An 11909-nucleotide genomic window follows, 5' to 3' on the forward strand; every position below is an offset into this window, starting at 1 on the left:
TGGAAACCACAGTCGACCTTGACAATGGACATCTCTGTAGGAAATCCTGGAGGCAGTCCAGCCCTTGGCAAATGTGTCATTCACAAAAATATTTCTTTTCTCAGTCCACGGCCCTTTCTTGAAGAACATCTCTGGCTGATCGCTTCTCCTGTGTCTTTAGTCTTCCCTCTGATTCTAGAGTTAAGGGTTTCATACTTGGCTAAAAGAATCTGAGACACTGGAGAGACTGCTAAAGTTTATTCATAATTCCTAAAACCTATAGTTAAATAGATGTTTACCTCCTATGTTATCTGAATGCGGACTTTGGGGGTTGGAGGGGGGGCGGCGGTCAAAGTCTCTGTACATCAATGGAGGCATGGGCTTGGTGCCGAGGAGATAAGATAACCTTCATTGTCCGTTTTCATAACTACAGGGAATCGGAGACAAGCTAGGATTCAGCCTACCTGATTTGTCTCTTTTCTCTCATCTCCACAGATCTCTCAGGAGAAAATGGGCATCAGAAACCATTCCGCAGTGACTGAATTCCTTCTTTCCGGACTAACCGACCAACCCGAGCTTCAGGCGCCTCTTTTCTGCCTCTTCCTAGGGATTTATGCAGTCACAGTGGTGGGAAATCTCGGCATGATCTCCATCATTGGCTTGAGCTCTCGACTCCACACCCCTATGTACCATTTCCTCAGTAGTCTGTCTTTTTTAGATGTGTGCTATTCTACTGTTATTACCCCCAGAATGTTGGCGGGCTTTTTAGGCAGCGATCAAGCTATCTCTTATTCTGGATGCATGACTCAGCTATTTTTTTTCTGCATTTTTGTCATTTCCGAGTGCTACATGTTGGCTGCCATGGCCTACGACCGCTATGTGGCCATCTGCAGCCCCCTGCTCTACCATGTCACCATGTCCCCTCGGGCCTGTCTTCTGCTGGTGGCTGCTGCCTTCTCGGTAGGACTAACCGATGCGATGATTCACGGCGGTTGTATACTAAGGCTGACTTTCTGTGGCCCAAACGTCATTAAACATTATTTCTGTGACATTATCCCACTTATTCAACTCTCTTGTTCAAGCACTTACATTGACGAGCTTTTGATCTTTGTCATTGGCGGGTTTAACATGGTAGCCACCAGCCTGACAATCATCATTTCTTACGGCTTCATCCTCTCCAGAATCTTCCGCATCCACTCTGCCCAGGGCAGGTCCAAAGCCTTCAGCACCTGCAGCTCCCACTTGACCGCTGTCCTCATATTTTATGGGACTCTCATGTTCATGTATCTCAAACCTGCCTCCAGCAGTTCAGTCATCCAGGAGAAAGTATCCTCAGTATTTTACACCACTGTGATTCCCATGTTGAATCCCCTGATATACAGTCTGAGGAACAAGGAAGTGCAAAATGCACTCGTGAAGCTCCTAAAAAGAAAAATATCTTTATAATGAATATGCTCTTTAAAAGCTCTATTTACATATTTATAATCATAATATGTATGTGTATGTGTTTATACCCTGACTCTTTAAAAATCATTTGAAGTGAGGTGAAATGCCATACATAATTTTATGAATTAGTATATATGCATATAAATTTAGTATCAGTTAGTAATATTTAAAATATAATTAATATATGTTTATTAACATTGGTATTCTCCTGAGAATATCTCTTTATTTCCATCCACGATGTATAAAACAAATACAGGGCACCTGGGCGGCTCAGTCGGTTAAGCATCTGCCTTCAGCTCAGGTCTTGACCCCAGGGTCCTGGGATCGAGCCCCATGGGGGCTCCTGGCTCAGTAGGGAATCATCTTCTCCCTCTCTCTCTGCCCCTCCCCCCCACTCCCCTGTGTGCTTTCTCTCTCTCAAATAAATAAATAAAATCTTTAAAAAAATAAAACAGATATAATTTTATAGAGGGAAAGTCAAATTCAAGCTGCAGACAAGTCTTTAACCACAACACAATAAAACTGAAATTTCAGTTAACATTGTACGGTGACAGATGGTAGCTACACTTGGGGTGAGCATAGCAAAATATATAGATTTGTTGAATCACTGTATTGTACACCTGAAACTAATGTAACATTGTGTGTCGACTATACCTCAGTAAAAAATTTTGACAGAAAGAAGAAAAGTGAATAATAACTGGGAACCACAATACGATCCACCAAAGTTGGTTAATGTTCACCTTATATATCCTTTTCCTATCCTTTAATTTTTTCAGTCATTTCTGCTTCTGTTCTAGATGTGTCTCCAGTAACGAGACTATAGTTTGATTTTTTAACCTAATCCAACAATTTCTGGCTTTTAATAGAAATGTCAAAGTTTCAAGGCTTTGATTGGAGAAATCAATAGGTTCCAGAAACCAAGTATTGCTGTAGTGTAGAACAAAATACAATGGAAAAAAGCCACAGAGGCGCCTGGGTGGCTCAGCGGGTAAAGCCTCTGCCTTCGGCTCAGGTCATGATCTCAGGGTCCTGGGATCGAGCCCCGCATCGGGCTCTTTGCTCGGCAGGGAGCCTGCTTCCCCTCCCTCTCTGCCTGTCTCTCTGCCTACTTGTGATCTCTCTCTCTCTGTCAAATAAATAAATAAAAATTTAAAAAAAAAAAGCCACAAAGCAAGGAACACACAGGAAATGACACCATCAGAGAATAATGCCAGCTGAACACTTCTCCATTACCTGTCCAGCTGCTTTGGAAGGTCCCTACCCCATATCTGACATCAGTCAATTCAGAAAATGTCTGCATTCATGACACTTAACCACCACTCTAATTCACCAACCTAAGGATTTTTAGGCTAATATAAGGATTAGGTGTAGATGAATACAAATGAAGAGAAAGTCGCCTTTTGTAGGTTCTGGCAAGAATAGGAGAATTTTTCTTCATTTTTAACAGAGAGGGGGAAAAAAAGAAAGTTTATCATTTTCAGAGCACTGGAAGGATTATTATTGCCAGCATCCCTGGGAAAGGAAAACGGGCATCATGTTGTCAATTATTGGGGAACATCAAAAGTTTTCTATGTTTTGATTTCCCTAAAGTTCTAAAGGAGGCCACCAAGCTTTTATTAACTGAATAAAACAAAACACCTGGGATAATTCCCCTGGAGTCCTGAACATGTCTATTTGGCACCACCAACTAAACTTTGTGGTTGTGATTGTTTTTTTAGGGCTAAACTTCCTTGATTACAAAATAGTAATTAACCTCTTTCACCTCATATTCCCAAGAGCTATTATTCTCAATTAAATCCTTGAGAGCAAGCAAGAGCTTCAAGTATTACTGTTTATTCTTGGCCTGTTTTCATAGAGGAAAGGACACATCCCATCCTAGATACAGAAACAAAGAGGTAAAGAGCCAAAGTTCCATTTATCTTATAAAGGTTTCAGAGTTTTCAGAATAAATACAGAAAACAGGTGGCAATCAGCTTCCAGGTCAGTGTAATGGTTGATTTTGGAATAGAGTTATCCTAAGATACAATGGATTTAGTAAGTCTCTCAGGGTAGAGAAATATTTGGGAAGGATATTGACATTTAGACCCTGATGGAACTACATGATCCTAAATATCCCTTCCAATCCCGAGATTTTTCTGAATCTAAAATGTTCTGGGTTATTCAATTTCTCAACGTAGCAAAACCGGCATTTCCAGACTTGGAACACGAGGTGACGATGACATTTCCACACTGACTCAACTAGAGAGCTGAGTCTTGACTCAGCTTCATGTGTTTTATCACTAACTTAGACCATAACCAGAGCTTCTCTGACCTTTTCTCTCCTCTCTGCAAAAAGTGGGACTAAGAGTCCATATCATGCTTATCGCTAAAGAATTCAGTCTTTCGGGGCGCCTGGGTGGCTCAGTGGGTTAAGCTGCTGCCTTCGGCTCAGGTCATGATCTCAGGGTCCTGGGATCGAGCCCCACATCGGGCTCTCTGCTCAGCAGGGAGCCTGCTTCCTCCTCTCTCTCTGCCTGCCTCTCTGTCTACTTGTGATCTCTCTGTCAAATAAATAAATAAAATCTTAAAAAAAAAAAAAAAAAAAAAGAATTCAGTCTTTGGACTCAAAACTGTACTCCAATGTGACTCTGCCACACACTAGCTATGGGACTTTAGGTAAGTGATTCAACCTCTATAAATTTCTTTTCCTTTTTTTTTTTTTCTTTTTGTGGACAAAATGTAGACCATGACAATACCTATTACTTACTTAGAAGGTCGTTGAATCTATACATATGAAAGAGAAGAGCCTTGAAAAAATTAAAACAATTGCCAGGAAAATATGACAACCTCAAAATCAATTCTAGGGATGCTTTAATACTCACCTATCAGAAACAGCTCAAAGCAGAAAGACTGTATGGAAACAAAAGCTGCAAATCTAAAATTTAGCCAGAAAATATTACATTTAAGAAATGGTTGATACACATTCCTTTCTGAAGCCACTTAAATTTTTCAAGTGGTAACAGTGCCTGACACAGAATACCAAGAATTCGATGCATGTTAGCTAGTATCACAGCTATGACTTGAAACCTAAAAGTAGAAATCAAGGCCTTTCGAAGAGATGAGAATAGTGGCTTTCTCTGAACAAGCTTCAGGTCAGTACTGGGACCAACTGGTAGAAGTAACTGGGGAAAAGTATTACCTCAAGTTAATAAAAAATTTTCAAAGGGTCAGAAATCACCAGTATGAAATAAGATAATGAATTAGCAGTGAATTTCCCACAGTTGAAAGATTCTAAATACAGATGGTTTGACTTTTGCTGAGGAAGAAACAGTAAGTTTGTGTAATGACCCGTGGACAACCAATATTATGAAGTTTTCCAAGAAATCCAAGTGAGAGGGGGCAAAAAAATTTCATCACTCAACATGTAAAAGGAATCTAACAAATACAATTCTGAAAAATTCAGTTTCCTTTTATGTTTAAATATAAAAAACACATGTTTATGGGATCAGTTTTGAACAGTCTGCAGGGTATAAGAATATCTTCCCTTTTATCGCTATGATAGAAGCGTAAGCTAAAACATGCATATGAGAAAGCAGTGTGGCTACAAAGTCAAATCCTTTTAGGACCCTCACATAGATTTTATTTATTTGTTGTGGACAGAAATCCAGGTTCCGTAGAGATCTCTGTTATTACAGCTCTACTGCATATTAATGTTTTTGCATTTTTATTACTCACGGAGATGGGGTTGACAATATTTTTGTTTCTCCATGGTTTATCCATAATAGGTGCCTCCTCACTCCCATCCAAGGCTCCCAGTCCTATTTGTCTTGCTTGGTTTTATTAGCAAAACATTTACTGAACATCTGTGCCAGGTAATGTTATGTTAGTTGTTTGTCAATAAGAACCTAACATCATTCCAATCCTTACTATGAACATAAGCAGAAGATAGTTACAGCATTTCTGTTTACCAGTGAGAAAATTGAAGTCACATGCAGAAATCACAGCTATGGAACTCCTACTGGAGCCTTCCAACTGCAAACACACTTACCACTGTACTACATGGCTCAGCTTACACATAAAACTAGGAATGAGAAATTATTTTTTTTTAAAGACTCATCCACAATTTCAGACATGTAGGGTTTATGAAAGGATTTCAGAGTAATTTGTATTTATATGAGCTGACCAGTGGAAATAAAGGGAAATAGAAACCTTAGTAAGAAGACTGAGACCTGGATTTTGAAAGAGATTGTTAAGAGATAAAGTATTTAATTATTTTCAGATTTTACTCAGTAGAAGTTCCGTTACCTGTTTTGTCTGCAGTCCAGTCAGCAAGGAACAAGTTTATTTGGCCACAGGGAATACTGACACAATCACAAGATCCTTCGGTAAACTTTGCAAGAGCTATACCTTAGTAACTAGCAAGAGAAGTCATGTAAAATTAGGTTATTTGTGTGTTTAATGAATTGTTCGTATAAACAGTGACTTGTTGAGCTTGTCACATACATACACACAAATATTTTAAAATTTTAAATATTATAAAATAAATGTATTTACTGAAATCTTCCACTATAACGATATTTTGTTCTTACTGTTCTGTGATTTTTTTTTCTTTATGTGTTAAAGCTGTTTATTAGGTATCTACATATTTAGAATCATAGTAAGTTCATGATGGATTGAAACTTATAAAATCACAGAGTGGCCCTGTCAATTCCTAATGACCCATTCTGTCTTAGTGTCTATTTTGCCAATTATTAATACAAGTTCCCCCACTATCCAAAAGTATTAACATTCCTATGAAGCCTTTTGTAAACCAAGATAGGATCAAGTGAAGAAGGAATTACCATTAATTCATATGGAAATTTGTTGAGCATCCCTAGACACCAAAAAATAACCCCTCTTAGACTTTTTTGATACCTTTAGCATACATCTTGCTAATAGATTCCCAAAATAAATCAAGATAAAAAACAGACATTAACAGATGCATCTCAAAGCTGAGTTCAATGCTGAGATGCTGAGAGTAGTTCCCTGGGGAAAAGCTTGGTGGCACTACTCTCTGCCCTGCTTGGGTGCTGCTCACTACAATGGCTCTGCTGCCTGCAGAACACACACACAAATTCCTGAGGTTTCTGGATTCCTTTAAGATGGCAAAAATGGGTACCAATGTATGTTGTTCTTGAATGACGTAGCAAAATGAGAACTTTTGAAAAGTGGAGGATACTTGCATAGCCACATTAACTTTCTTTGTGATTAGCATATGTTTGACAATTTTTTTAAAGATTTATTTATTTATTTGAGAGAGAGAGAGAGCTGGGGAAGCAGCAGAGGGAAAGAATCTCAAGCAGACTCCCTGCTGAGCACGAAGCCGACTTGGGGCTTGATCTCAGGACCCTGAGATCATGACCTGAGCCAAAACCAAGAGGCAGACAGACGCTCATCTGACTAAGCCACCCAGGCCGCCCTGACAAATCTTTTTTAAAAATCCTTCTATTTTGGGGGCGCCTGGGTGGCTCAGTGGGTTAAAGCCTCTGCCTTCAGCTCAGGTCATGATCCCAGGGTCCTGGGATCGAGCCCCGCATCCGGCTCTCAGCTCGGCAGGGAGTCTGCTTCCTCCTCTCTCTCTGCCTGCCTCTCTGCCTACTTGTGATCTCTGTCTGTCAAATAAATAAATAAAATCTTTTAAAAAAAAAACCTTCTATTTTCAATTTTTCCATGTTCTTACCTTTTATGTATGTCTTATAAACAGAATAGAGCAGAAATTGTTTTTTTAATATAATATTTCATCTGTCTTTATTTAGTTTTGTTCTTCTTTATTGTAATAATTAATAAATTAGAATTGGTCTCTACAGCTTACTTTTTATTTGTATTTTCCCCGACTTTCTGTTTCTTTTTTCCATAATTTTTTCTCTTTTTTTTTAAATTAATGGATTACTTTGTTGGTATTTATATGTATCATTGTTATAGTTGAATTTTATCTTCCCTGTTTCCCTTTGTCCTTTCTACAAGTTTGGAAATTATCTACTCTGTTTCTATTCTTTCCCTGAATACCCTAAAAAAGTTACTGAGCTTATCTAACTTAAAACCTAAAAGAAATGGGGTGCCTGGATGGCTCAGTGGGTTAAAGCCTCTGCCTTTGGCTCAGATCATGATCCCAGGATCCCAGGGTCCTGGGATCAAGCCCCGCATCAGGCTCTCCGCTCAGCGGGAAGCCTGCTTCCTCCTTTCTCTCTGCCTGCTTCTCTGCCTACTTGTGATCTCCATCTCTCAAATAAATAAATAAAATCCTTAAAAAAAAAAAAAACCTAAAAGAAAATAATGTTTCATCCCCTCTCAAATGATACATGAGGGTTTTAGCTCCAATTTCCCTCTCCACACTTTTATCTTATCACCCATATGCCAATTCTAGCTCAACTCCACAAATTCAACACTGCTATTACTTTTTACAAAGAATTTCTTTTTAGATCTATGTGCACGTTTACCATTTTATTTATTTTCCTCTTAATATCTTAAAGTATCTCTCCTATTTTAAGCTTGAATTATATTTAGAAATTACCTTATAATTTGTCCCTTGGTAATCAATTCCTGAAGTTTTTAATCTGAAATATGTTTATTTTACAATGAGAGATACTTTTACTGGATATCTCATTGTGAATTGGCAGTTACTTTCTTGCCATGCTTTAAAGATGTTATTTAACTGGTTTTTGGCTTTCACTGCTGCTGTGTTGAAGCCAATAGTCATTCTACTTTCCCACGTAAGTGATCCGCCTTTTCTTGCTGTTTTTCATTGCCTCCCTTTGGTGCTCTGACTCTGTTTCTCTGTAAATACTACCCATCTTCACTGTCCATGTTCTCTCCTGCAGGATACCACAGACTACACATGCAAATATTCCCACTCCCTGATTTTGGTTGTTTTAACAAAATTCCATTCCTTTGATCACTCATATTTTGCAAGTTTATCTCTCTTTGTTTCATTAAAAAGTAATTCTTTTGAGATATCTTCCTATTTACTAATCTGGTTTTTTTGTTTCTTTGTTTTCAGAGTGGATGAGACGACCTAATAAGAAGGGGTTTTGGGGGGAGCCTGGGTGGCTCTGTCATTAAGCTTCTGCCTTCAGCTCAGGTCATGATCTGGGGGTCCTGGGATCAAGCCCCACGTTGGGCTCCCTGCTCAGCAGGGAGTCTGCTTCTCCCTGCTTGTGTCCCTTTCTCGCTGTGTCTATCTCTGTCAAATAAAGAAATAAAATCTTTGGGGAAAAAAAGGGGAAGAGAGAGGGTTTTTTTGGTTTTGTTTTTTAATATAGTTGACCCACAATATTATACTAATTTTAGGTGTACCACATAGTGGTGGTGGTGTTGTTTTTAAGATTTATGTATTTATTTTAGAAAGAGAGTGGGAGAGGGAATCCCAAGCAGAGTCTATGCTGGGTGTGAATCCTGACACAGGGCTCGATCCCAGACCCATGAGATCACGACCTGAGCCAAAAGCAAAAGTTGGACACTTAACTGACTATACCACCCAGGTGCCCCCAATGTGGTGTTTTAAGTTATATTTAATCCATTGTTCATCCCATCTCACCTCACTTGAAACTATGGAGTTATTACTTCAACAATAATCTTTTTTTTTTTTTAATTCCGTAAGTTCCACTGGGTCTTTTTAGAAGTTAACTTGGTAGTTTTTAAAAGCCTTGATATTTTTTGTGGCATTCTCACTTTTAAAATTACATCCTACATTTCTTGAAATATTCCATATATAAGTGTACTATATAACATATCCGGGGAATGCCTGGGTGGCTCAGTTGGTTAAGTGATTGCCTTTGGCCCAGGGTCCTGGGATAGAGTCCCGCATCAGGCTCCCTGTTCAGTGGGGAGCCTGCTTCCCCCTCTGCTTGCCACTCCCGACTTGTGCTCGCTCTTGCTCTCCCTCTCCCTCTCTCTCTTTCTCTGGCAAATAAATAAATAAAATCTTTTTTAAGATTTTAATAAATCTTTTTTATTTTAAGAAATAAATAACATATCCAACAATTCTGAACTCTGTTGTCCTTATGCTGAATCTCTTATTCTATTATTTCTTTTTCCTAGTCTCACTTATAGTAATGCAATGGTTAGAGTGTTTGGAAATCTTTGTCTAAAAGTTCTTTTCTTCTTAATATTGGGGAGTTCTTGGGGGCCTAACTTGGGGGTTTTTCTTCTGGAAGGAACTGGCTTCCTCTCCCATTGCTTGGCATGCCCCACCCAGGGACGCCCCACGCTCTCAAAGATGTGATTCAGTGAGGAAGTCTCAGGATCTGCTTTCCAGCTTCGCTGATGTACCAGTGCTAGAAGATTCACAGCAATGTCTCCATAACAGCATGATCACAGGGCCACCCTGCTCCTCACTGATGCTTATTGGTACAAGTCAAATCTCCTTTGGTTCCCTGCTGTTTCAGTCTCTGTGCTTCCCTCACCAGTTCTCTGTCTTGGCTGATTCAGGTCCCAGACACCTTGACCTCAGCTGCCAGGTCTTTATGCTCCAACTCCAGCCACCGGAGCTTTGGCCCCTGGCTGCCTGGCCTCAGTTCAGTTCCTGTTTATTTATTTCTTTGTTACTTAGAAAATGGATCCAGACACCTCCCCTTACTTTTTTTTTTTTTTTAATTTTTTATTTATTTTCAGCGTAACAGTATTCATTGTTTTTTCACCACACCCAGTGCTCCATGCAATCTGTGCCCTCCCTAATACCCACCACCTGGTTCTCCCACCCTCCCACCCCGCCCCTTCAAAACCCTCAGGTTGTTTTTCAGAGTCCATAGTCTCTCATGGTTCACCTCCCCTTCCAATTTCCCTCAACTCCCTTCTCCTCTCCATCTACACTTGTCCTCTATATTATTTGTTATGCTCCACCAATAAGTGAAACCATATGATACTTGACTTTCTCTGTTTGACTTATTTCACTCAGCATAATCTCTTCCAGTCCTGTCCATGTTGCTACAAAAGTTGGGCATTCGTCCTTTCTGATGGAGGCATAATACTCCATAGTGTATATGGACCACATCTTCCTTATCCATTCATCCGTTGAAGGGCATCTTGGTTCTTTCCACAGTTTGGCGACCGTGGCCATTGCTGCTATAAACATTGGGGTACAGATGGCCCTTCTTTTCACTACATCTGTATCTTTGGGGTAAATACCCAGCAGTGCAATTGCAGGGTCATAGGGAAGATCTATTTTTAATTTCCTGAGGAATCTCCACACTGTTCTCCAAAGTGGCTGCACCAGTTTGCATTCCCACCAACAGTGTAAGAGGGTTCCCCTTTCTCCACATCCTCTCCAACACACGTTGTTTCCTGTCTTGCTAATTTTGGCCATTCTAACTGGTGTAAGGTGGTATCTCAATGTGGTTTTGATTTGAATCTCCCTGATGGCTAGTGATGATGAACATTTTTTCATGTGTCTGGTAGCCATTTGTATGTCTTCCTTGGAGAAGTGTCTGTTCATATCTTCTGCCCATTTTTTAATATGATTATCTGTTTTGTGTGTGTTGAGTTTGAGGAGTTCTTTATAGATCCTGGATATCAACCTTTTATCTGTACTGTCATTTGCAAATATCTTCTCCCATTCCGTGGGTTGCCTCTTTGTTTTGATGACTGTTTCTTTTGCTGTGCAGAAGCTTTTTATCTTGATGAAGTCCCAGAAGTTCATCTTTGCCTTTGTTTCCTTCGCCTTTGGAGACATATCTTGAAAGAAGTTGCTGTGGCTGATATCAAAGAGGTTACTGCCTATGTTCTCCTCGAGGATTCTGATGGATTCCTGTCTCACTTTGAGGTCTTTTATCCATTTCGAGTTTATCTTTGTGTACGGTGTAAGAGAATGGTCAAGTTTCATTCTTCTACATATAGCTGTCCAGTTTTCCCAGCACCATTTATTGAAGAGACTGTCTTTTTTCCACTGGATATTTTTTCCTGTTTTGTCAAAGATTATTTGACCATAGAGTTGAGGGGCAACCAGCAATGTCTCAGAAAGTGTGTCCTATCCAATTCGTGTTGTCACTTAAGAGAATCCTTCAGATCACTGTATGCTGGTCAGCCTCCATACAGGAAGGATAATAGAATTTTTGTCTGATGACTTCTTTTTCCTCAGTGAAGTCTGATATGAAGTTATCAGCTAAGATATCCATAGTATTAAATTGTAACATGTTCAAAATGACTTGAGTGAATTTCAGTTAATGATACATATCAGTTAGCTTGAATGGATTTGGATGTAAGGAAGGAAGTAAAGAAAAGAAATATATGCATGTAATAGAAATTGAAAAGTTAAGGTTTAAAGAGACCACAGAAAGGTTTTTTTTCCAACTCATCAACTATGAGGATGGGAACAGAGGCCAAGCAAAGGAATTTGATTTGCCAGAAGCCACATAATACAGTCATAGAGAGGACCAGGACCCCGGCTCTTGAATGTTCTCTCTAGCAAAATTTGGAAGAGATCTTAAACTATTCTGCTTTTCTTCATTTGTTTCTTCACCCCTCCAGTAGAA

General features: G+C 39.4%; 1 protein-coding gene across 1 annotated transcript; it reads left to right on the forward strand.

Moving 5' to 3' along the window:
* Positions 1–489: 489 nt before the first annotated feature.
* Positions 490–1425, forward strand: OR8D4 (olfactory receptor family 8 subfamily D member 4; the record flags this gene model as incomplete). Its single annotated transcript, XM_080815208.1, has 1 exon — positions 490–1425. The coding sequence occupies one exon, from the start codon at positions 490–492 to the stop codon at positions 1423–1425; it is 936 nt and encodes a 311-aa protein (XP_080671334.1).
* Between the last annotated feature and the right edge of the window lie 10484 nt (positions 1426–11909).

Source organism: Martes martes (genome assembly GCF_963455335.1).
Source record: "Martes martes genome assembly, chromosome: 10".
Lineage (NCBI taxonomy): Eukaryota > Metazoa > Chordata > Mammalia > Carnivora > Mustelidae > Martes > Martes martes.